This window comes from Mus caroli, chromosome X (genome assembly GCF_900094665.2).
Source record: "Mus caroli chromosome X, CAROLI_EIJ_v1.1, whole genome shotgun sequence".
Taxonomy (NCBI): Eukaryota; Metazoa; Chordata; class Mammalia; order Rodentia; family Muridae; genus Mus; species Mus caroli.
Genome location: NC_034589.1, coordinates 32,379,440 through 32,406,094, shown reverse-complemented (window position 1 = coordinate 32,406,094; position 26,655 = coordinate 32,379,440). Strand labels below are relative to the sequence as shown.

The window sequence follows — 26,655 nt, the reverse complement described above, 5'->3', positions numbered from 1 at the left end:
AAGAACGAAAACCAAAGTGTGGACACTTTGCCCCTTCTTAGAATTGGGAACAAAACACCCATGGAAGGAGTTACAGAGACAAAGTTTGGAGCTGAGACGGAAGGATGGACCATCTAGAGACTGCCATACACAGGGATCCATCCCATAATCAGCCTCCAAAGGCTGACACCATTGCATACACTAGCACGATTTTGCTGAAAGTACCCTGATATAGCTGTCTCTCTCTTTTTTTTTTTTTTGATTCTTAACATAATTTTTATTGATTGATTTGGAGGTTCACATGATGCATCAAAGCCTACTAATTTCCCACCATTCTATATCTTCAACCCCTTGTAACCTCACCCCCCAAAGGAAAATAATCAGTTAAAATTAAAAGTTTCCCCAAATCCTCTGTATGTGACCTATTCCTTTATAACCTGCGGCCTTTTCTCCTCCTGTCACTGCCCTAGCATCTCCAGATCTGCCTCACTTATACCACTATGCTCAGCAGTCTCTCCTGCCTCTCTATCTCACATTCATTCATTGTAGTGGTACTGGGAGCTGTGGTGTGTAAACCCCTTTGACAAAATATCTTTTTTGGAGCTAAATTGGTCTGCAACCCTATAGGTGGAACAACAATATGAACTAACCATTACCCCCCAGAGCTCGTATCTCTAGCTGCATATGTATGAGAAGATGGCCTAGTCGGCCATCAGTGGAAAGAGAGGCCCATTGGTCTTGCAAACTTCATATGCCCCAGTACAGGGGAATGCCATGGCCAAGAAGTGGGAGTGGGTGGGTAGGGGAGCAGGGGGGGGGTATGGGGGACTTTTGGGATAGCATTGGAAATGTAAATGAAGAAAATACCTAATAAAAATGCAATAAAAAACTAATTACATATCAACATATCAAAAAAAAATTAACCTTCCTATGCCATCTATACTTGCTTAATTATTGCTGAGTAGATAATCTTATAAATTTTAGAAAATAAATTAATTCCTTTGCTTTAAAAAATTTTGTATGAATCAGACTTTAGCAGTTGTAAAAAGTCACCCCCCCCCTAAAGACAATAAGCATTTAGATGATTTGACATGGTTAAAGCTACCTAGAAAAGAATGGGTAGAGTTTAAATGGATCCAGTCAGAACTGTTGAAGATGTCATAAATGCCATAACCTGGAAGGTAGTTAACTAATTCTACCAAATTTTAAAACAAAATGAAGGCAGGGTGTTCTTGGAAGAAGAAACTATAATAGACATCAAATAGTCAGGGTTGCTAGGAAGTTTGTGGAGTTTATCAAGACTTTTTGTTCATTCAAGGCATAATTAATACTCAAACTTTGACTCTGAGATGTATGGAGAAAGCCACTTCTATTTTACATCATCCTATAAAAATTGTAACACTAAAATTAGCTTTTGAAAAAAAAAAACAAGTAATGCATTTCATGTATTATGTTTAGGAAAGATAATACCATTAAATCCTATCAACTTAAGCAGGGAATATTTTCCTCTCAGTGACATAAACAACTTTCAATGTATTTGTTCTCTCTCTGGTGCCATTTCAAAAACTGAAACATGATGATATGGTAATTCATTAGTTTAAATTTATAACACAATGCAGAAAAATCTCAAATCCAATATGTTCCCACAAAGGCTGCATATCCACAGTAGAATTTCAATTTGAGACTAGAGATGACCTTAGCAACTGTCCTCTGAGGTGTCATGGGGGAGGTTATTTATGTATAGACCTCAGTTTTATCATCCATGATGTTAGGGATATAATTAACTTGTTATCTCAAGGATGCTTTCAGAATCAAATAAAATAAAGGTGTACAGACATTGTTTTACATGCTTACTATTGTATCAATAATATTTTTCCTTGATTTTTCATCCTTTAATTATTGGAGTGACACTAGCCAGTAATTTTATAGTCTTCCAGAGACCATTGTAATTTGTTTCTGAAAAAATAAGCTTTTTCCCCACCACATGAAATTAGAGATTGTCTCACTGTAGGAGTTTATAGTCTACCTTCAGTCAGTTCTGTGAGATAGGGAGATGGAATGAGATAAGATTGTATTTATGATATTAACCCTGGAAAAATGTTATCCTACTTTTGACTTTATGTTCCTTGGTGCACATCATTTTAAATTTTTTGTTTGTTTGTTTTGCTTCGTTTTGTTTTTTCGAGACAGGGTTTCTCTGTATAGCCCTGGCTGTCCTGGAACTCACTTTGTAGACCAGGCTGGCCTCGAACTCAGAAATCCGCCTGCCTCTGCCTCCCAAGTGCTGGGATTAATGGCATGAGCCACCACCGCTGGGATTAAATTTTATGTCTCAAAAATCTAACAATGCTTTTCCTTCAGATTTTTACTAGTATATATTCATCAAATGGCTTTCATAAGTGTTGGTATCAGGATCTCTGAAACCCATGACATCACTTAGGCAGGACCCAAACACCTGTTGCCAAGGCAATAGCCACCATATTCCCAGAATCCACTTGGCTCTGAAGCTGCCACTGCAGCTGGAGAATCAATGCCACATGGACAACCACCACCGCCATCATTGCCTGCAGCCACTGCTACACCATGTGGACTCAGTCCGCTGGCACCTACCATCATCCACCACGTGGATTTCCACTGCTTTCCCAGGCCATCATCGCCACTGCTGTGAGACTCAGAGACTTCGATCATGTGAACTGTGACTCCCTGGTCCATCCTCTGGGGCTAGCTTCTTCTGGGCCCACACCAACCACTCAGTTCCAAATTTTCATTCACCAGTTCACTAGAATTCTCACACAGACACTGGCATATTGATTGGCAAGGTCGGTCAGCAGGAGGGCCCCTAATTTCCCAGATAGGGCCTGGCCAGCTTTTTCTGGGGGCTCAGGGGTTGGCATTTTACAGCCACACCTCCAAGGTGACATACGAGTTAGGACATCAACCCTTGGGTGACCATATCCCTCGAAATCAGCTCTCGTTCCCCTCCCACTCCGGGCTCTTGCAGCCATTTAAGAAACCCCTGGGCCTAGGGTAGAGTCCTTTCTACTAAGCCCAGAACTTGTTGTGTAACCTTTAGGGGGACCTAATGAAGACTTGGGCCTCTAGCCTAGCTGATTTCTTTTTGGTTATTGAATGGTTCTTAGGACACCAGTACAAATAATCCAATAGCCCCCTCCACAATGGGTGCTTCAACGTCTTCAAATGTACCTCCAGGCACCCCACTGGGATGTCTCCCAGAAAATTTCATATCTTTGAAGCTAATGCCTGACTTAAAGGCATCAAAATTAATATACCTCTGCAATAAGGTCTGGATTCAGTATCAGCTAGATAATAGTTCCAAATGGCCACTTAATGGTACCCTAGATCCAATTATTTTAAGGGATCTTAATACATACTGCCAGTGAACTGGTAATGGAAAGAGGTCCCTTATGTACAAGAATTCATCTATCTTCACTCCAATCCCTCCCTGTGCTTTTCTTGTTCCCCAATCCAACTTCTCTTAACCATGAAACCAATACAACCTCCGCCAGATGATGCTACAGTGCTAGATCCAGCTAACGAACCACTGCCTTTCTGCTGAAGACCTGCTTCCACAGCACCAAAAACCCAAACTGCTGCCTCAGTTTCTCCTTCTCACCAGGATACCCCAGAGCCTGTGCCAGCTGCAGGTCGATCCAAACGCCCTACATTGGCACCTATCTTCACCCCTCCTCCCCTCCACAGTCAAACCCCCAAGTCCTTCTCCCCCAACGACACCTGATCCAGCATCGGACCTTCCTCTAAGAGAAGTTGCTGGGGTAGATGGCCTTGTTAGAGTACATGTTTCTTTCTCGATTAGTAAACTTTCTCAAATAGAGAGCAGTCTGAGTTCCTATACCTCTAACTCCTCCACCTTTGTTAAAGAGTTTCAGTACATTAGTCAATCTTATAGCTTGACTTTCCATGATATACATATGATACTTACTAATAACTTACTTCCTGAGGAATGCAAGTGAGTATGGGAGCAAGCAAGAATGCATGCAGACAAAATTCATCAAACAGATAGAGCATATCCAATTGGATCAGAAGCAGTGCCTGACCAGGATCTTCAATGGAATTATAATTCTGCAGGTGGTATTTTAGCCAGAGACAGGTTTATAATATGCCTTTTGATCAGCCTAAGAAAGGCTGCCTTAAAGCTGGTAAATATTGAAAAGCTCCAAGAGGTTGTCCAGGACTACCAGGAAAATCCATCTCAGGTTTTAGAATGCCTCACAAAGGCTTTATTGCAGCACACCAATATGGACCCTGAAAACCCAGAAGATAAGCAACTTCTGATGATCTACTTCTTCTCCCAGAGCTACCCCAACATAAAAGCTAAATGTAGAAAGCTGGAGAGGGGACCCCTAACTCCACAGGCAGAAGTTTTAGCGCTGGCCTTCAAAGTGTACCATGAGAGAGATGAGAAAGTTCTCAAACATGCTGGCAAAGGTTGTCCGAGCAGCCCCAGCCACTGCCCTGGAATCCTGGTCTTCTAAGACTCAGAGATCACCAGGTACCTGCTACAAATGTGGGAAACAAAGTCATTGGGCAAAAGCCTGCCCTAACTTCCACAAGCCAAGGGGGCCATGCCCTAGGTGCCATCAAGAAGGACATTAGGCTGCCGATTGCCCTCATGTTAGGCAGAGCAGAGGGACATCACACCCACATAACCCTCCAACTGATCTCCTAGGCTTGGCTATGGCCAACTGAGGAGTTCTGAGCTTCCCTGACCTTACCACTGCCATCACTAGCAGGGAGCCCCAGGTAGATATTGTGGTATGTGGGCAGCCCATTTCCTTCCTCTTAGACATTGGGACCATTTACTCACTCCAAAAGGCCTTTTGGGGACCCACGTCTCCTTCTCATTTTCCTATTGTCAGGGTAGGAGGACAATCTTACTTCCCTCACCAAACCCCACCATTTAGTTGCATTTTAGGGGTGTATCTTTCACCCATTCCTTTTTTTGTAGTGCCAACATGTCCTGTCCCCTTTTTGGGAAGGGATCTTCTAGCTAGGCAAGGAGCCTCTATTTCCTTTTCTCCCCTCATTTGCCTAAACCCAAGCTCACTGGCAGTTCTTCTGCTCCTCCTTCTAGTCAGTCTACCTACTAACACTACCATGATTTTTCCTTTACCAGCTTCTCAGGTAGATCCCTGAGTCTGGTACGTCCAGAACCCCTCAGTTGCTAAACACCATTCTCCTGTTGTCATCCAATTACTGGACTCTACCAGGTGCATAACCCAAGCTGAATACTCTCTCTCTCTCTCTAGAGCCTCAGGGGACCTCTTGAGAAAAAAAACTCATTTCCCCACCTCTTCCCCCTTTAACACCCCTATACTAGCAGTTAAGAAACCTAAAGGTACCTATCATCTGGTTCAAGACCTCAGGGGCATTAATTCTGCAATGGTTCCTCTCCATCCTATTGTGGCTAACCCTTACACACTTCTTTCCACTATCCCTTCAGGGACTTCCCATTTCTCAGTCCTAGATCTCAAGGACACATTTTTCTCTATCCCTCTAGATGCCCAGTCACAGAAAATATTTGCCTTTTCCTGGACTGATCCTGATACCCATTTTTCTACCCAACTTACCTGAACTGTTCTACCTCAGGGATTCTGGGAAAGCCCACACCTATTTGGTCAGGCCCTGGCTTCTGACTTACTTTCTCTGTCTCTCTGTAAATCTAAGATTATACTTTGTGTAGATGATATCCTTCTCTGTAGCCCCTCTCTAGAAATTAGCCAAGCTGAAACCTCTGCTCTTCCAAATTTCCTCTCCAGTTGAGGCTAGAGGGTCTCACCTTCTAAAGTCCAACTGTCCACTCCTCAGGTCGCCTATTTGGAACTAACAATTACCCCAGCCCACAATAGAAAAAATAGATAGAAAGAATCTAATTCAGTCTCTAACTGTTCCTTCTACAAAGGAAGAGATTTTATCATTCCTAGGAATAGCAAGTGTGGGTTCCTCCCTTTTCCCTCCTTTCTTGTCCCTTATATGAAGCAGCATTAGGCTCCACCCATGAACCTCTTCTCAAACCTATTATGAAGCCCATTCAAAGGCACCAACAGGCTCTCCTTAAGGCCCCAGCTTTACATCTCCCTGACCTGATTCGTCATTTTTCCCTCTACATAACTGAAAAAGAGGGATTTGCCCTTGGAGTCATCAACTGGGACTCTCTTTTGCACCCATAGCATACTTGTAGAAAAAAACCTAAAGGTTAGTTTTGTTTTTTTTTTTTTTTGTTTTTTTTTTTGACTCTCAAATACAGAGTTCAGTGGCTGCTAAGGTATGGATATAAGGTGCCCATCCCTGTATGGTTAGATCTAGTCTTCTCTTCTCATAACCTGTCACAGCTCCTAACATATAAAGGCTTACAGACTCTACCTCCCTCTAGGGTTCTTTCTCTTCAGGTAGCTTTAATAGAAGACCCCATGCTCACCTTCCAATCATGCCTGCCTCTTAACATTTCCAATCTTCTTCCTCAACTAAATATTGACCACTCCCCATCTCACTCCTGCACTGAAACTTTAAAGGAACTATTACCTCATCCTTCACACATACAGGATGGCATATTGCCTCAGGGCATCTATACCTGGTATATAGATGCCAGCTCCTCTTTATACAAAGGGGCCAGAAGAACTGGCTATGACATAGTGTCAGATACCGAGGTGGTGGAGGCACAGATCCTTCCTGCTCATACCACCAATCAACAGGCTGAACTAATAGGCCTTACCCATGCCTTTCAAATGGCACAGGGAAAATCTCTCCACATCTACACAGATTCCAAATATGCTTTCCATATCCTCCTGTACCACACTGCTATCTGGAATGAGCGTGGGATACTTACCACAAAAGGAGGACCAGTAACTAATGCAAACCTAATTATATTCATGCTAAAGGACTCCCATCTCCCCACAGCTATTGGGGTTGTCCACTGTACATCAGATGACTCTATTGTCTCCAAGGGAAACAACTGAGCTTACAAGGCAGCTAGAGCTGTGGCCCTTAGGATCCTAGACTTGTGTCATACTCCCCAGGACATTCTTACACTAAACCTTCACCCCCTGACATCTGCCAAACTGTTTTATCTTCACCAGCTCTTTCATCCTAATAGCCAAGCATTGTCTTATTTTGTTAAGATCCACCTACAGCCTACTTCTAAGGACTTAAGTTTCTTAAAATCTATCACTGCTTCTTGCAAAATCTGTCAGATGTCTAACTCCAACTCAAGGTATAGTAGCACCCCTTTTCCTATCCATCAGGCTAGAGGTTCCCTTCCTGGAACTGACTGGCAACTTGACTTAACCCACATGCCTACTGTTAGACATGCCAAGTACCTCCTGGTCTTTGTGGACCCCTTCTTGGGGTGGGTAGAGGCATTTCCCACAACTAACAAAAGGGCTCAGACAGTCTCTGATCTCCTCCTCCAAGAGATCATCCCCCAGTTTCGTGTACCAGCCTCTCTCCAATCAGACAATGGTCCCAAATTTACTTCCCAAGTTTCTCAAATTCTATCTAAGGCCCTAGACATCCCCTGGCATTTTCACATTCCTTACCACCCTCAACCTTCAGGTAAGGTAGAAAGAACCAACTGCTCTTTAAAATTCACTCATGTTAAGCTGTCACAGGAACTTCGCTGTGACTGAGTAAAACTACTTCTGGCTCTTCTCAGGCTACAAGCTCTCTCCAAGCAACCTTTTCTCATCTCACCCTTTGAAATCATGTATGGGTTTCCGGTACTAACTCCTGGTCTTTCATCTAAATGTCCCCCCCCCTCCCTAAACCATCTACTCATCCCATTACTTTGACACCTCCGTTCTCTTCTATGGAACTTTGCTGACCACCATCTACTGTGACCACACACTGTCCCCTGTCCACTGCCTGTCAACATTGGAGACCAGGTCCTTCTATCTCCTCCAGACCATCATCTCTCACCCCTTTTTCCTAAATGGCATGGCCCTTTTAAGGTAATTCTCATGACCCCTACAGTTGCTGAACTCAAAGGACTCTCTCATTGTGTCCATCTGCCTCACCTCAAACTTTTCATTCCTCCTTCTTCATACACATCAACCCTAACAGGACCGTGTTCTGTTAAACTCCAGAAGACACTCTGGCAGCTGCGCTCAACCTCACTGGATTAGACATGGGTTTCTCATCTTCCCCTGCTGTTCATTTCCATCCAGGGCAGCCCCTACATCTGGAGACTTGAGGTCCAAGAAACCCCCACAGATAACAGTCTTTCCAAATAGGGTTAGGAAACTGCTCCATAGCCAGATGCCAGGAACTGATCCAAATTGCTATCATCCCTGTATCTGTTATCCCATCTAAATATTATTATCTCTATACTTGCATTCTCTTTGACCAGACAAAAGATTATTGTAGAAAATGGCCAGAGAATCTAGGGAGCTTCCCATGTTGGTCTTGTCAGATGAATATGCTAGGAGCATGGACCAATCATTTCTTCTATCAACACCACAAGACACTCTACATTCAAGACCCATGGGATTCCAGGTGGGAGACAGAAGTTGGTCAGCTCTACCATAAAAAACAGCCCAGATACCCAGTAAGTACCATCCATATCCAGAGAAATATGTTTCAATTGCCTAACCCGAAGATATCAGAAAAGTAGGGGAGATAATCAAACACTCCTCTGAGGTCCTTACCTCTTTGACATCACCCCTCATAAATGGCACTAACTTGTCATTTCGCCTTTTGCTTCAGACCTTGACCTCGGCACACCAACTCCTTAATGTCACCAGACCTGGACGCTTTAAAAATTGCTGGCTATGTGTACCCCCTGGAATTAACTCACAATCATCACGGCAATTCCAATGATACTGCCAAGTAGTAACCTTACCTCACCCTTTGTCAGCTGCCCCTACTCCAATGTTGCCATGCCTCCATACCTTACCTCTATCCCTTTCTTTGGCATGGTAAAGTGTTTTAAGACCTCCGGGACATGTCCTGTAGGAACACTAAGTTCCCTAGACTGCAATAGAACCATAACCCTTAATATATCATCTCTGCCACAATGCTCTGCAGTCCAGAACATGACAATTCCTTGTGGACTCAGGCATATCATCGCCTACCCACCAGCTGGTCAGGAGTCTGCACATTGGTACCCCTTTTCCCTGAACTGGGAGTGCTCCAGGGAAATGAGACCCTGCCAATCCCAGTTGTAGATATGATAGCTGCCCAACATAAGAGGGCAGTTCAGGTCGTGCCACTCTTGGTCGCTATGGGAATAGCCATAGGTGCTGGTACTGGAATTGCAGGGATAACGACTTCCATGACCCAATATAATAAGTTCACTTCCCAGTTTAAAAGCAATCTTTAAGAAATGTCTGAAACTGTGCTTACTATCAAGAAACAGATCAATTCTTTGGCAGCTGTGGTGCTTCAGAACTGACAGAGGCTAGATGTCCTGACAGCTAAAGAAGGTGGCCTTTGCCTGTTCCTCCAAGAAGAATGATGTTTCTATGTCAACCAATCTGGGATAATGAGAAATAAAATCCAGGAGCTATAGTCAGACTTAAAGAATTTCAGGAAACATGAGACCTCCAGTTCTGGGATTTTAAAAAGTCCTATATGGAAGTGGATACTTTTGTGACACCTTTTGTAGTCATCCTCCTGATGTTATTATTTGTTCCCTTCCTCATTCATCTTGTCTCCACATTTCTTCAACAACAAATACAAAAACAAACAAACAAACAAAAAAACTAATAATCAGCTCCTGTTACAGGATTACCAGCCACTACTGACAGAAGAGCCACTGTCCACAGAGGAACCTGATGTGAACATTTACCAAGTGGATCCTGGATGGTGAAAGTCAGCTACATCCCAAAATTGATGACGCTCCTAGACAACAGGAAGAAACTTAAGAGACACAACGCCCTTGTTCCCTTTTAACCATCGGCTTCCCCCTCCCTTTTTTTTTTCCTTCTCTTTATAATAACAAAAAGGGAGGTATGTTGGTATCAGGACCTCTGAAATCCATGACATCACATAGGCAGGACCTGAACACCTGGTGCCAAGGCAAGAGCTACCATATTCCCAGAATCCACTTGGCTCACCTCCCACCTTTACCTGTGATGATTACATCAGCACCCATATATAAAGGCCCCACTGATCTCTCTCTCTCTCTCTCTCTCTCTCTCTCTCTCTCTCTCTCTCTCTCTCTCTTTCTCTCCCTCCCTCCCTCCCTCCCTCCCTTCTCTTTCCACTGCCACCTTGCTCCTCTCTCTCCCATTAAACCTCATGTGGAACTGTTTGGCCTGGTGTGATCCTTCTGAAGCTGTGTGATGTTCAAGATCATAACAATAAGGACATTTTCCTACAAGTACTCTGCATAATTTGACCATGTTTCCCCCATAACTCTTCCTGACTCCCTTGTTCTCACTTCCCCACTCCTGCTAGTCTTCTTCATTCCCCTAAACAGTTCTGTTGTCACTTTCATATCACATAAGCATACTTTATATATTATACAAAACATATGATCCTCAAATGAAAAAATATAATATTTGTATGAGTCTGATTTAATTCACTTAGTATGAATATCTTCAGTTGCATCCATATTTTTTCAAAGGACATGACATCATTCTTCCTTGTGGCTTAAAAGAAATTTCATTGTATATATGTACCAGATTTTTTTAACCCATCTTCTGATGGACACCTAGGTTGGCTCCATAGCATTGCTGTTGTGAACAATGTTATAGTACACATTGGTTTGCAAGATAATATTGAGTTACAGAATCCCTTGAATAAATATCCATGAGTGGTATAGCAATGTAATATGGTAGATCTATATTTCATGGTTTGAAACCTTCATACTGATTTCCACTATGGCTGGATTAATTCATATTTCTATCATCAGTAAATAAGGTTTCTCCTTTCCACAGGTGCTCAGCATCATTTATTGTCATTTGTTAATGACCACCACTCTGAATGGGAAAAGAAGAGCCTCAATTGGTAGCTCTCATTTGCATTACAGGGGTTGTTCTCCCCATTGGGTATTTTTCATATTATTTGGCCATTTGTACTTCATCTTTTGAGAGCTGCTTGTGTCAGTGCCCATCTGTTAATTGGATTGCTTGAGTTCTTGGTATTTAACCTTCTATAGTCTTTATGTAATTCAGATATTAGTCATCTGCAAAGTACCTGCATTCCAACTTTGCAATGCTTTTTCTTATCCATCCAGTAAAACAAACAAAAACAACAACAACAACAAAAAACCTATGTGATAATTCATTTGAGAGTGACTTCTGAACATTTTTAAACTGTTAGTCTTTGGCAGAAGGGCAATTATAAGGTAAACATTTCTGTTATTAGCCTGTAACATATTGATTGATTCAGTCAAGTGAGTTAGGAAGCAGCACAATTGGTGAACTATTCCTAGCACAAGCTTCCCAGGGGATGGAGGACTTTGTAATGACCTTATGATGCTTGTACCATTACAGATTGTTCCCAATATAGTGTGGCTTGACTTAGAGTTTTTAAAGTTATGGTGTTTCAAAAGTGATGCATATTCAGAAGAAATCATTCTTTCAGTTCTGAAATTTGACTTTCTTCCGTGCTAGTGAGGTGCAGTAGCAGATGTTCTCCATGCTGAGGGATGACAGTGAACCACAACTACCAGTCAGTCATTTTATCATGGTAGCAAAACAAGAGATACTCTAAACTGTACTGCATGGCTAGTCTATGCCGTCCATTATGTTAGGTTTTGTAAACACAAGCTTGATTAAAATTTTCAGTTTATTGTAGGTTGAGTAGGACATAAACCCATTCCAGGAACTGCATAATATGTCTTTTGAAACATAGTGATGAAAGCAAACAAATTTAGTTACCTTTCTAAAAATTTTAGAATTAGTAAGATACAGAATACAGTACAAGAAAACAAAAATTACTCTTAAAGCTTATGCTTGTAAATCCCAGAATTTAGGAGGCTAAGCAATAGCATTGGCTATACAATGATACTCTGCTTTAAGAAACAATAAGGTTGTTGGAAAGATAGCTCAGCAGTTAAAACGAGTGTTTCCTACTGTTTCATAAGACTTGAACTCACATAGGGTAGCTCACAACTGACTCCAACTTCTAACTACTGAAGATCTGATGCTATCTTCTGGACTCTGTAGGTACCTATACCTATGGCATTCACTCATAAACATATGATATATTATCATTTCTATTCCTTTTGAGAATACTGACTAATGCACACACAGAAAATGAAACATTCTTTTAAAAATGAAACAACAAAAGAAATCAACTTTAGCCTCTCTTTATTATACATAAATAATGACTATATAAATTGATATGTAGATGTGCTTTCTTTTTCATGTTTTTGGGAATATGTAATTCTTCTCTTCTCTTGACAGAATACTTTTTACTATCAAACTAATGTATATAAGACTGTATATGATAGGTGGAACAGCAATATGAACTAACCAGTACCCCCCGGAGCTCGTGCCTCTAGCTGCATATGTATCAGAAGATGGCCTAGTCGGCCATCATTGGGAAGAGAGGCCCCTTGGTCTTGCAAACTTTATATGCCTCAGTACAGGGGAACCCCAGGGCCAAGAAGTGGGAGTGGGTGGGGAGGGAAGTCAGGGGGAGGGTATGGGGGACTTTTGGGATAGCATTGGAAATGTAAATGAAGAAAATACCTAATTTTAAAAAAGACTGTATATGTTCCATTTAGTGTGCTATCCCTGGGTAAATAGAAAAAAATAAGTCTGTAATTTCTTTAACATTATGACTATTAAATTTCTGTGCAATGCCAAAAGGAAAAGTATGATACTGCATTCCAATATCCACAGCATGGTTATTTTTTAAAACCTCAAATTGCATATGTAAATGGATTTATATTTATAGGTATATAAATTTTTATTAAATATTTGTATAAAAGATCAGTAATAGTAGTATGGTGTATATCAATGTAGCAATGGCTTTTGAGATTCTGAAGTTATTTGAATATGTATCATCTGCATTTACATTAAAGTGCACATCTATAACCCCCATGCTGGTGAGAGAGCCAGGCACATTCCCAGAGTTCACTGGCCAACTGATTTATCTAAAGCTATGCACAAAAAGTTCAGTGAGACACTGTCTCAAAATTTAAAGTGAAGAATAACAAAGGGAGAAGCTTCCCATTCGTTCCCTGTACTCTACACATGCAAATATGTGCATGAACCCTCCAAATATACACAGTTTTAAAAGCAAACATAAAAAGATTTGTAACGTTCTATTACTATTATCTTATCTGACATTAAAGTTTAACTAGCTTTTCCATTATCATATAGAAAAAAATCATACCATAGTAAATATTAAAAACAACTCTGAATAAGTCAAGGATAGCGGTGTGTGTGCTTAATCCCAGCACTCAGTAGTTACAGGCAGACAGATCTCTGAGTTTGAGGTTAGCCTGGTCTGCAAAGTGAGTATCAGGACAACAAGCGCTGCAAAGAGAAACCTTTTCTCAGACAAACAAAAAACAAAACAAAACAAACAAAAAAACAACACAGACTGCCCCTACTATCTGTCACAAAACCAGTACAAAAGATACAAAATATTTTATACTCACCCACATATGGCATAGTATTATTCTACATACATAATTTTAAAAGACATATTTTAGAGTTGATTCTACTAGCAAATTGTAACACTACCACCGAGAAATAAACTTTTTGCCTCATGGAAATTTCAGTGTTGGGAAGCAGCCTCCCCAATTCTCATTCCTAAATTTACATTCCTTCCAAAAGTTACTAGGAGAGGGAGCTCCTCTCTCCCCACTGACATACCTACTCACAACCTCAAGGGAGCCTGGAGGCTGAAAGAGGAGAGTAGGAAGAGGACAGTCAGTATGAGAGGGCTGCTCACTGTGACGGGAGGGACGGCCCAGAACATTATGACCCTACCCTTCCCATCCTGCTGTAGTCTTTGATGTCATCACCTCTACCTAGAACTTCCAGACTAGCAGTTAAGATGTAGGCACCTTTGCAGCAGAGCTCCTCAAATGGCTTCTTTTCCAAAGTGCAACCAATCTCCCCTGAAGTTTCACCCAGGTTCACTAGAAGTTAGTGAAGACTTCTTAAGTATGCCTTCCCCTTCATTCCATCCTTCAAGGCCAGCATTTGATAAGGAAGAGCTTTTATATATTCTTGCACTGAAAACCTAGTCCATTTTCCTATTGACTCCAGAAAAATAGCTGCTTCTGGTTTTTTGGACCCAGTTTGCTTTAAACAGAAATGCAGCTCTGGACATCTTATTGTATCTTTATATTCTGAGAGGAACTGCTCACAATGGCTGCTTGATTTTCCTGATAAGAGAATAAGATATAACTAAACATGTTTCGGTGTACATTTGCATGCGAAACATGTATTTTTTTTTCTGTCATAGATTTGCCTTTTCATAACACTATATTTTGAATTGGCTTGATTGTATTCCACAGTGACTGTTTCATTCAAATAGATGTCCTTTGCCAGGGTATTGTTGGTAGATAAGCTGTTGTGTATCTCCACTTTGTCCTCTACTGAGTGATTCTTTTTGATAACTTTCCATTAATAATTTATTGAGTAATTAACAAAACTCTGCTCCAGGATGAAGAGATTAAGTTCTATGCTTAATGACCAAAGATGAATTCTGATAGAGTTTCAGTTTTGTTGTAGCTTCCTTAAAGTTTAGAATATGACAAATTTGACAAACATATTCTATAGTACATCTTTGGTTGTGACATGGGGAGAGACAGAAATGAAGGTTCTCTCTCTCTCTCTCTCTCTCTCTCTCTCTCTCTCTCTCTCTCTCTCTCTTCCTTCAGACACTGTATAACTTGGCCTTTTTTTGAGACAGGTTCTCTCACTACCTAGAGCTGGTCAAGTAGGTTAGTCCAGCTGTCTGGTCAATGAGTCCCAAGGATACACTTGTCTCCACCTCTCTGAAGCTGACATTAAAATGCCATGCCACTGCACCCAACTCTTTATGTGGGCTCTGTAGATTGAACTCAGGTCCTCGTCCGTACATGACAAGTACATTACCACTTTCTCTCTTCATCCCTCAAAACATGCTTAAGAGGTTGTATTGCACGGAAATCACTCTCTAGAAGTGGGCCTTGCCAAATTGCTAGTCTCTGTGTAAGTCCTGATATGGAGGTTGCATATTATTCTGTATTAGTGTGCAGGGATCAGGAGACACATGGTAGGAGGGATAGAGCTAAATCCAAACCAGTTGAGACCAGTCACTATTGTAAACCCAGACAATTTCAGAATCATGGAGCTACTATGCTCAAGAAAGAAGCCATGACACACAGTGAGGAAGGGAAGGGGGTACAGGATAGATATTTTAATTTGGTCAACAGACATGTAACTGGGTTCAGAAGAATAGTTCAGTTTAAGACCCTTGCTTATTTCAAACAATACAATTGTGTCATTTCATGGTTTATATTCTTCCATGACAAATAAATCTTCATAATGACAAATGGTAGGTTTTAGGATATTTGGACTCTAAGATCTGCCCATACTCCAGGAAGAACTTTTCCTTCCTTGGTAGTATTTTTGAAACTACATAAAGGACTACTAGATACATTTATATATTCATCACTTAACTTTATAAATATATATCTTCACTATGTTACATTTCTAGGGATGAATTTTAGTCTCTCTCTAAATATATCAGCAGTCAGTCTGCAGAAGTAGTTTGTTTCATTAGATTTCATATATATGATGTCACATCTCTACCTTTTTGGAAACATGTAGTTTTCCACAGCCATGGCCAATCTTGGTCCTGCTGTGACTGCTGCACCTTTCAGCCCTTGCCATCCTAATCAGTCTGCTTGTAACAGTTTCAGGCCAGTGAAGTAAGCCTAGTCCTACTTTAGGTGAGTTTCAGATGGTTCTCCTGTAACTCTAAACCAGTGAGTCTGAAGATTTAGTGTGCACAAAATCCTCTGGGGAGATGCTTAAAACACAGAAGACTGGCCCACAGTCCCAGAGTGGCTGATTTAGTAGGTCTTGATTAGAGACCAAGAAATCCCAAGAACTACCCCACCCAAAGAAGTACAAGTTAAACAAGAAGGAAGGCCCAAGTGAGGATGCTTAAATCCCACTTAGAAGGTGGAAAGAAAATAATCATGGGAGGCAGAGGGAATGAGGGAGTTGGGTGGGAGAAAGGAGGGGGAAAGGATCAGGTATGTGCAGGGGGTGGGGGGAAGGAGAGAGATCCCCAAGGCCAAGAGAATGAATGGAAATGTGCTGGTACCAAGCATGGGAGTGGGGAACCTCTAGAAAGTCCCAAAGACCCAGGATGGGGGGCCTCCCAGGACTCAATGTATGTGACCTTAGCTGAAATGCCCAACAGTGGGAATATAGAACCTGAAGAGACCATTTCCAGTACTCAGACAGGACCTCCCAGTGGAAGGATGGGGACACTGAACCACCTACAAAACTTTTGACCCAAAATTGCTCCTGTCTAAAAGAAATTCAGGGAAAAAAATGGAACAGAGACTGAAGAAATGGCCAACCAGTGACCAGCCCAACTTGGGATCAACCCCATGGGCAGGAATCAATCTCTGGCACTATTACTGATGCTATGTTGTGCTTGTAGACAGGAGCAGAGAATGGCTGTCCTCTGAGAGGCTCTACCAGCAGATGACTGAGACAGATGCAGATACTCACAGCCAACCATTGGACAGAGGTTGGAGACCCCTGTGGAAGAGTTCATGAAAGGATTGAAGGAATTGAAGGGGGTGCTAACCCCATAGGAAGAGCAAAAATGTCAACTAACTTGGAGCCCTAGGAGCTCCCAGAGACTGAGGCACCAACCAAAAAGCACACACAGGCTAGTCTGAGGCCCCTAGCACATATGTAGCAGAGCCTTGTCAGGACTCAGTGGGAGAGGATGTGCCTAATCCTATAGAGATTTGATGCCTCAGGGTGGGGGAATACTAGGGGGACACCCTCTCAGAAATGAAGGGGAAGGGGGATAGGCGGGGATCCGGAGGGTTGGCAACATTTGGAATGTAAATAAATAATAATAATAATAATAATAATAATAATAATAATAATAATAATAATAATAAAGTACTAAGTCAAAGACTCTGTTGGTCTCAGCAAAACTTCGTGGACTCCAGATAACTTGGGCTACCCATAAAATTTGCTTTTAAATTATTCATTAGTGTAACACTGTACAGTAGACATCTAATACAATTTAGCAGTAGTCCTAACAAAAGGAAACCGGCAACATTGTAATACTGTATCTTTATTCTTTACATTTATTACTATTTTAGCATGTCTACAGTATATTAACCTACAGTATTTTTCACAACTACAGTACATGTAAAATCAGACCGGCCATATTTGAAATGGTTAGGAGCTACAGGTGGTTAATGACTAATGCAGTAAATGCCAGAGTTAGCAAGGCCTTTCACATCTCTATCATAAAAAAAAAAAAAAAAAACATTTTAAATGTAGCATTTCTATGGATCTTGAGTAATGACAAAATTATTTAAAACAGGTTTACATTTCACTGAGGATAAGTTTAATAAATGGCTAAAAGGTGTGTATCATGATTATTTAAATAAAATCTCTATATTAACTAAAATTATTTTTGACATTGCAAACAGGATCAAATGTATTTGTAACAAAGAAAGGGCGGTTGTCTTTGGATACCACTTTGGGTGTGATGAACTTTGGAATAGTGTCAACATTAAAATTTCCATGGCCTTCCAAGAAATGAAAACTTAAAAGACAGTGAACCACAGATTTTTTTCTTCGTTCTCCTTCTTCTTTTCATTCCTCCTAACTGAATAATCAAATGAGGGGAAAAAAAGAGCAATTATAAATTAATCAAAATCAGTGACTTTCTAAAGTAAGAAAATGTACACGTGGACATGTGTGCTGTGCAATTGTATAGTATCTCTAAACCAATAGAAAACACATTTTCCTCTTGTAACTTGTGTGATTGAATATCTTTATGATGTCTTTATAGATTTTGATGCTGTGATCACAGAAACTTGTCTTTCTCTTGGTAAACACTAGAAAGCTCTCTATGCATGTGAGCATGTGTGCATGTGTGTGTGTGTGTGCATGCACACACTGTGTTGTATGTTTGCTTGAGAGATAATTCTAGCATTGAAAAAACCAAGACTCTTGGTTGCCATATCTTCAATGTGAAAGGGAGGCTGTCATGAAATATATTGCTGTGAAAAATGGAGAAAAAAACAAATAACAAAATGCTGGTTCTTTAAATACACTTAAAACCAAGATATACCTTGGGGCTTATTTGCCAATTTAAATATAATCGTGCAATTATAAATAGCAAAGAAAAAAGTTAGATTATCTGTATTTTTAGAAGATATGGTTATATAAATAAAATACCCCAAAGGCTGTACCAGAATTCTGTTACTCCTGATTTTCTGAATATATACATTCAGAAAAGTATCAAGATACAAAGTTAATATGGTCAAAGTAGTTAGTAACAAACTTGCTGAGAATTCAGAAAGTAATTCCATTCATAAGAGGCTCAAACAAAATAACAAAAGCTACAAGTAAACCTGAACAAGAAGGTGAATGACCTACAATTAAAACTACAAAAACCTGAAGAGACTTAAGCAAGCACTACACGATAGAGGGCTGTTCCATTTTCATACATTAGCATAATTGAAACCGTGTTATGTTAACTGATTGTAGACTCATTGTAATCCCCCCAACTCCAATGAGGTTCTTCATAAAACTAAAAAGAAAAAATCCTAAAATTCACAGGTTCACATGGAAGTAAAAAAGAGCCACAATAATCCTAAGCAGAAAGCCAATTACTGGAAGTATCACAACACCAGAACTTAAGTAATACTACAAAGACATAATAGCAAAAACAGAATGCTACTAGTACAGAAATAGACATATGGGAAAAAAATTAAAAAAAAAAAAAACTCAAACAACTACAGCCACGTGAGTTTCAATAATGTTACCCAAAATAGTCAATGTGGAAAAGATAGCCTCTTCAAAAATTGGTACTGCAAAAACTGGATATTCACATATAGACAAATAAAGACAGATCCTTCTTTTACTTCCTGGATAGAAATTAATTCCAAACATGTCAAAAGCCATAGTGACAGGGATGAAAGTCTTAAATTGTAGGAGGAAAACCCTCTAAGATATAAGGATAGGCAAGGACATTTCAAAACAGCCTCACATCGCTCAGGAAATAATACCAAGAACTGAAAAAAAACTGGGTTTGCATAAAATTAAAGTCCTTCTGCACCACAAAGGAAGGAACAGAACAGAAAATAACCCACGGAATGGGAGAAATCTTTGCCTGAAATCACACCTGAAATGTGATTCATATTTAGAATATGTAAATGACTCTAGTACTGTGATATGCATCTAACACAACACAAACCAACCAACCAATGAGTTGGCAAATGAACTGGAAGGAAATTTCCTATAAGAAACTTTGCAAATGGCCTGTAAGCATAATGGCAAGCATCCATACATTCCTAGTCAACAGGAAAGTGCAAATCAAAGCTATTATCAAATCACTGAGATTCCATCTTGCCCCTCCTCCCCCCCAATCCAGTGCCAATGGCTATCCTCAAAAAACAGATTTAGAACAAAGAAGCCTTACAAGCCCACTACTGGGGATTAGTGCCACCACTATGAACAGTGTGGAGGGCCCTCAAAGTACAAACACAACACTTTGGAGTAGGAAACTGACCAGAAAGAGTGACTTGAGAACATGAATATAAGAAAAGTATGAGGGTGCACCTGTATGAAAATACCAAAATGAAACCCATGATGTAGCACGCTATCTAAAATGGTTAATTTAAAATATACTGTTACTCTATTTTTTGGCTAACATAAAATACAAACATCTACAACTAAAGACATACTTACTATCTAAATGTGGTTCTACTTAACATGGCAACATTTTTGCTATTTGACAGTACTCATTGGAGCCACTGTTTCTAGTTAAAATTTGAGGCTGCAACTTGGGACCTGGGACCACAGGCTCCACTAGTGCCTGCCCCAGCCATTTATGCTGCTGCTTCCAGTAACTGTTTTCTAAATAGGTATTGGTGTATGGAAAGAACCAATGTATTGGAACACAGTATGGTTGGTTGGTTTTACTATGCACATTAATATTCTGGAAACAATCTAGATTAAATTGAATTTCATTCTAAACATCAAGATTTGTCTTAATTTGCTTGAATTTAGTGAGTACATAAACTCCAAGTAATAAGCAAATGCAGGAAGACTGAATAACACACAAAACAAAATGCGGATACCTGGACTGTGGCCATCCTGCTGGATTTTCTCAGGTTGCTTTGGTCTGATGATTGTCTTGCCCACCTTCTTCTGCTCCTTCTTTCACTATCTCATCTCCAGCAATTTCATGTATATCCTCCCAATTGTCATACTCATATTTACTGATTGCTAGAGTGAAGATTAAGGCAAACATTGACAAAGTCAGTCATGGACACAATAACCTAACTCAAAGCTAATAGCAGCATCCATATTCTACCCTCAGAAGAAGCAATGGGACAGAACTAAGAAAAGAACACCCAAGCATCTTTCTGCTGTTGACATTTCCTACTCTGCCTTTCACATTTCTGCTGCATTATCATTGCCATAGTGATGTTGCTCCGTGGTTCCCCATGTGTCTATTGATAAACTTCTATTACTATTACAATTGATAAACTTCTCCTTTGAGGAAGAAGGAATCAGAGTCATTGGAGCTAGCAGCAACCTCTAGACTTGGGCAGAGCATTGCTGGGAAGATAATTGTTTGCCTCAGACAAATTCTACAGTGAAGATGACTGTTTCCTCAAACTGCTGCTTCTCTTTCCACCAACTCTAGTGAACCTGTTCATCATTTGTTGAACTGACTTTCTAAGAACCTTTGCACTTCTTTTTTTTTTTTAAGTGGGAAAGTCATAAACCGAATTGAAGTATGGCAGTCTTGATTTTCCTTGAGCCTTCCTTTCCCTTTTCTGCCAAGCTTCCTGCCACACACCAACTTCCCACTGACATTCATGTGTGGGCTCATGAATTGCACTGAGAATCTCTACTGTCTTATTAAACAAGGATTGGTAGAGCGTAGCAGATGTTCCCTCAAAACTGCAAAGGTGTTTACTGAACTGAGCTTTTACTCCAGCACATCCAGCCTTATACTGGAGGAGATTCCGTCACCAACTCCCCATCTAAGATCAACACTTGGTGTGGCCAATATCCAGCACCTTTACAAAAGCTGCTTATGAAAACCTACAGTGTCCCTGCCTCTGTGTATCATCTTGTGAACTCATTTCCACCTCCCAGCTCCTACCGCTGCCTTCCACTTCATGCTTGGTAGGAGAAGAACTCTCCTTGGATTACTTACCCCTTATATCTGAGATCTGCCCGATGTTCTCATCCATTTTTTTCATGATAGATCCCACAGAATCATCCTCAATGGCAACATTGTCAGTTGAAACCTGGTACACAGCATCCAAGGAGGCCATCTGGGGCATGTCAAGGCTCCTGCCTAAACTGATGCTCAAGCACATACCCAGACCCAGTCCAAGGCTTAAACCAAAACCTGAGTTTAAACCCAGGCCCAAGCCCAAGCCTAAGCCCAAGCCCAAAATCAGGCCCAGGCCCAGGCCCAAGCCAAAGCACAGGATAGTATACAGACAGAGGCCAGGGACATTGCTCTTCTGGGAAACAGCCCTCACTCTTCGCCTCTGGGGAAACCGACCTGAGCCATTAGATGTATAGAAGTGGGATCTCATGATCAGATATCACTGTTGAGCTGAATCAGAATGTAGTAGTTGTCCAGATGCAATACAGAAGGTAGTGGACCAGATCCAGAAGCATGAAAAGAAACCAAACATTGAGAAATTACATGCATGTGAATCAGGTCCTGTCTATTACTGCTAGATCTCAACCCTCCTTCTCTAAGGAGACAATCTAGCCAGTCTTCCTCAGTATCACTACCTTCATGGTCTCTGGCTAAGACTAAGATTGCTGACCTAATCCCTCCTTGAGCTATTACTTGGCCTCTGTGTTCTCCAATAGATAGTATTGGCTTCTCTGGCCACAGATGCTGCCTTGTACAACTGTAGGTCATAAACTGTCCCATTTAAGATAAAACTCAACCTAGCCCACACCTTCTCCCTATACTACCTTTGCCCACTCACTACCCAAGTTCATGCTGGGCTCACCTGACTATTTTGACCCCCTTAGGTCTTGTCTTAGTCCCATGAGATAGACATGATAATATCTGTGGGATGGTTGTTTGGCATCTACATGATATCTCATGTAGAAGAATCAAATAGATCCTTTAACAGAGCTGCAATTGGAATTTAACAATCAGGGCTATGACTAACAATACCCACCACTGTTAAGATTGTGGACAGTGAGTTGCTGTAGAGAGCAGGTCAGCACTCAGGCATAAGGAGAAGGAGAAACTCAGACAAGTGAAACAATGGGGGGAGGGGTTAAGAGTGGTATCTGTGGAAGCCCCATAGTAAAAGCAAAGGCCCAAGGAGAAACCAACTTGGGTGTTGCCTCAGAAGAACCCTTCAAGGGTTCTGTGTGGCAGGTGATGAAATAAGATCATGAAGATCCAACAAAGGCCTTTATCTAAAACTACATTGCTCCATGTGTTTACTCCAGCCAGGGTTATCATATCTACATGCAGAAAGTTTTTCTTTCCTCCAAAGTCAAGACTGACACTTTTAGACCAATAAATTACAAGGTCATCAGGCTCTGATATGACTCAGAGTCAGCTACTTTTCCTTCCAGACCTTGGTTATCATCAGCTGTACCTTTTAACTTCATAACCGTCCTGCCATTTAATTATATTTACAGGAAAAAGCATAGTGGTTCAAGGTAGACACAACCCACTCAAGAATTCATCCACCAATTGCCTCCTACCAATGGCTCCTGCAAGCAGGAATAGTCATAAAAATATCATGTGGCTCAAATCCCAACAAAAGCAAAATGTTCCCAAGGAAAGAGTTAGGTTCTTATGATGTAACGTACTTAAAGCCACTTTGAACAGAAGGGCACAGTTGAGAGGGAACAGTGAGACCTCAGTACGGAAGAGCCAAATGATGAAGAACTGGAAGGTGTTTAGCAAGTCCTGCCACATTCTGTCTATGCCTACAAAGACTGAATGAAATAAAGCTTGTTCTCAGTATCAAATAGTGAAGTAAAAACACATTATATTGTGAAATGCTATGCCTATGTATTATTACACCAATAGAAAACTTTTCTTATACTTGAAGTTTTTGAAAGAAACTTTGAAGAAATTTTACATAACTTCGGTGGACACCATAATTTGGATCTTAAGAAATCACTTTCTATAGACATGCAGAATAATATGCTACTTCCACAGTGGAATTTATTCCCAGTCACTTCAGGGAGATGAGTTGATAAAATAAAATGATATTTAAGATATTTGCTATCTGGTTTTATTTGATTTTTTAAAGTTGATTCTCCATATATATATATATATATATATATATATATATATATATATATATATATATATANTATATATATATATATATATAAATGTATATATATATATACATTTATATATATATATATATAAATGTATATATATATATACATTTATATATATATACACACATTTATATATATATACACACATTTATATATATATATATATATATATATTATACATATATATATACATTTCTCGTGACCATGTTCACAGAGGAGAGAAGACTTTTACTCCAAAGAAGGATAATTCATCCTAACTGAGGACAATAGCAGAGAAAGGCTGTTTTCTCTGCATAGTCTTTGTTGTAATATACTCATAATCTCACAAAAGCCTAACACTTGGGGGTATGTGACGTCTACAAAATTAACCTGGGACAGAAACTAGAACAAGGGGGATATGATAGAAATTCTTGGATAAGGAAGGTATCTAATAGTATACTGGTTCTTGCAACAAGGTTATCCGTACTTGTCTCTTTTTTTCTAAATACCTACAGAGCAATGCTTAAATACATCATCAGTGATCTTACTTTCTACGTCTCCTTTCTGTCTGTTCAATCATTGTTGCTTCACAACTTCCAATAGTTCCACTAATATTGCCTTGACAGGAGTCAGCATGGTACAAAAAATAAAAATTCCAAGCCCATACAAACATGTTGCCACATCAGGAAGAGTTCAGTTCTTGCCACCTGAAGCTGTAAGATACATTCTTCATACTCGAGTCATCTACTCATTCATTGAGCATGTACTTTATGTCTGGAGTAGTGTTAGAGAATAGGAATTCAAACATACCTAAAATTCATGGCTTGTTCTGTCTAGCCCGTGCTCTGGAGAGCAAGACAGACATTTAGATGACATTAAGTCATGTCTAACATACTAGCAGAGAGGGTAACAGTATGATATGGGAGCTCAAGAGAGAGGAAGACCAGCTAAGGCAGGGAGAATCTGCAAGGGAGATACCTTGGTGTGTAGGAAAGCTGAAGATGAAATTAGAAGCTCAGCTGACAACAGACAAAGGTAGCAGGTGGTTGCAGACAAAGAAAGCAGTATGAAAGTGGCAGGTGTGTGTGTGTGTGTGTGTATGTGTGTGTGTGTGTGTGTGTGTGTGTGCATGTAGGGGTTGTATAAGCACATATATTTGTCCAGGACAAAATATCTAAAGCATTGGGGAGAGTATAGGATGGGCCTTTAAATACTTCATTAAAACTTTTGCCCAGAAAAGTAGGTCTTTTACCTTCAGAACAACCTTTGTGGTAGTAGCAGAGTTGAAATAGTATGTGGTACATTTATATTATTTTTATTACATAAAAATATACTTGCACCTTAAGTTGTTTTAATAAGTATACTTTTGTACTTTATAAGTTCTGTTATTGGGTTTTAAACTGCATCTTGTTGCGAAAAGGTTTATATCTGGCCTTGCTTTTCTCTAAATCTAATAATAAATATATTCTCTGCTGTTTTCATTATCTAACTCTATACTTCCCTTCCCATCCTTACTTTACCTCTTCTTCCCCTTTTCACATTCCATCATCACTTCACTATCTTAAATGTTGATACCTTTAGCTCTTAAAAAAAAAAAAGACTATAAACTATGCTTTCCCCAAACAGAGTACCCACTGCTGCTGTCTCTGAACTCAACAGGGAATACATAGTTAAGTGAACAAGATTTTTTTTCTCCTGTAGCTAGCACTAAGACTGCTGCCAAACTATCACAGTTGTTACTGCAGCTGGACTCCCCTCAAAAAAATTAAAATTCAGAGGACATATGCATCCCAACAGATGTACATAACACAACAAACAAATACAAAAAAGCCAAGAGACAGCATTCTACTATGACACATTTACAAGGTGACAACTTATCAATGCTAGAAAAGAAAGATAAGGAGATAGCTGAGATGTAAGGTAAACATGATAGATTCCTGCCTGAAAATAGATCAATTCCACACAGCACTCAAACAGGTACAGAAGTCAATTCAAGAAGTAGACATGAAAGTTACTGAATAAATTCAGGACCTAGACAAGAAATTTACCAAAGGAGATGAAATAATCAGCAACTTGGAGGAAAAATTTAAATACATAGAAGAACAATTCACAAGGAAACTGAGATGCTGAAAAGTACCAAGCAGATATTCTGCAAATGAAAAAAAAAAAAAACAACCAGTTAAATAAATAAGTAAATACATACATACATACATAAACAAACAAATAAGTAAATACCACATTGCTGGTTGTGGTGGCACATACATTTTATACCAGCACTCAGGAAGCAGAGGCAAGAGGATCTCTGATTTTGAGGCCAGCCTGGTCTGTGATATGAGTTCCAGGACAACTAGGGTTACACAGAGAAGCCCTGTCAACAAAGATTAAAAACAAAAATGCAGAAGGCAGATAAGATCAAGTAGAACAAAACTCTGGAATAGATGAGGTCAAGAAAATAACAAAAAGGGGGGAAGGGAGAGGGAGGGGGAAGGAGGGGAGGGAGAGGGAGAGGAGGAGAGAGAGAAGGGGGAGAGGAAGGGAGGGGGAGGGGGAGGCGGAGGGAGAATTAATGAACATAAGCAAATATTTCTAAGAAGCTTTAGATTCGATCTATTTAATAAAATTATAGCTGAACTCCAAATCTAGAGAACGAAATAGACACCCAAACATGGTCAGCATTTAAAATCTCAAATTAATATGACCAAAGAAGAATATTTCTGATATACCAGGCTATATCAATCAATTGTCAAAAATAAAATGCAATAGAAACAATTAATAAAATGGCACAGTGATATTCCTAACTAGTGAAGACTTCAAATAAAACTTGTCAAAAGATATTAAGATTTTCAGTAAGTATTAAGTAAGAGATAATGCATCAAAATGTAAATATTTTAATATTTCTACATGGAATATTAGGGCTCTTTATTTCATTAAGTAAATGTTAAAAGGTACAAAAATCCACATAGGACTTGACAAAATGATACTGGAAGATTTTAATGTTTTATTTCACATTCACACAGTACTTTCAAAAACTAGAAAATTAGCAAAGAAACTTCAGATAGGAAATACACAGCCTTCTCAGCAGCATATAGACACATAATAATCAGAACAACAAATGCTCTAAATAAAGATAGAATACTAAAAGCAGTAAGAGAAAAAGGCCAAGTAACATATAAAGGCAAGCCTATCA

The 26,655-nt window shown here is 39.9% G+C and overlaps 1 protein-coding gene across 1 annotated transcript in view; it reads right to left on the bottom strand.

The window, feature by feature from the left end:
• Nucleotides 1–17,229: 17,229 nt before the first annotated feature.
• Nucleotides 17,230–26,655, bottom strand: part of LOC110287352 — a 206,224-nt gene continuing 196,798 nt past the window's right edge. Inside the window, exons 2-4 of the mRNA XM_021153998.1 lie at nucleotides 21,358–21,768; nucleotides 20,267–20,414; nucleotides 17,230–17,784 (exon numbers count right to left, since the gene is read on the bottom strand). Of these exons, the coding sequence (XP_021009657.1) occupies nucleotides 20,296–20,414; nucleotides 21,358–21,748 (510 nt within the window). The 5' untranslated portion in view covers nucleotides 21,749–21,768 and the 3' untranslated portion in view covers nucleotides 17,230–17,784; nucleotides 20,267–20,295. The remainder of the gene's footprint in view (nucleotides 17,785–20,266; nucleotides 20,415–21,357; nucleotides 21,769–26,655) is intronic.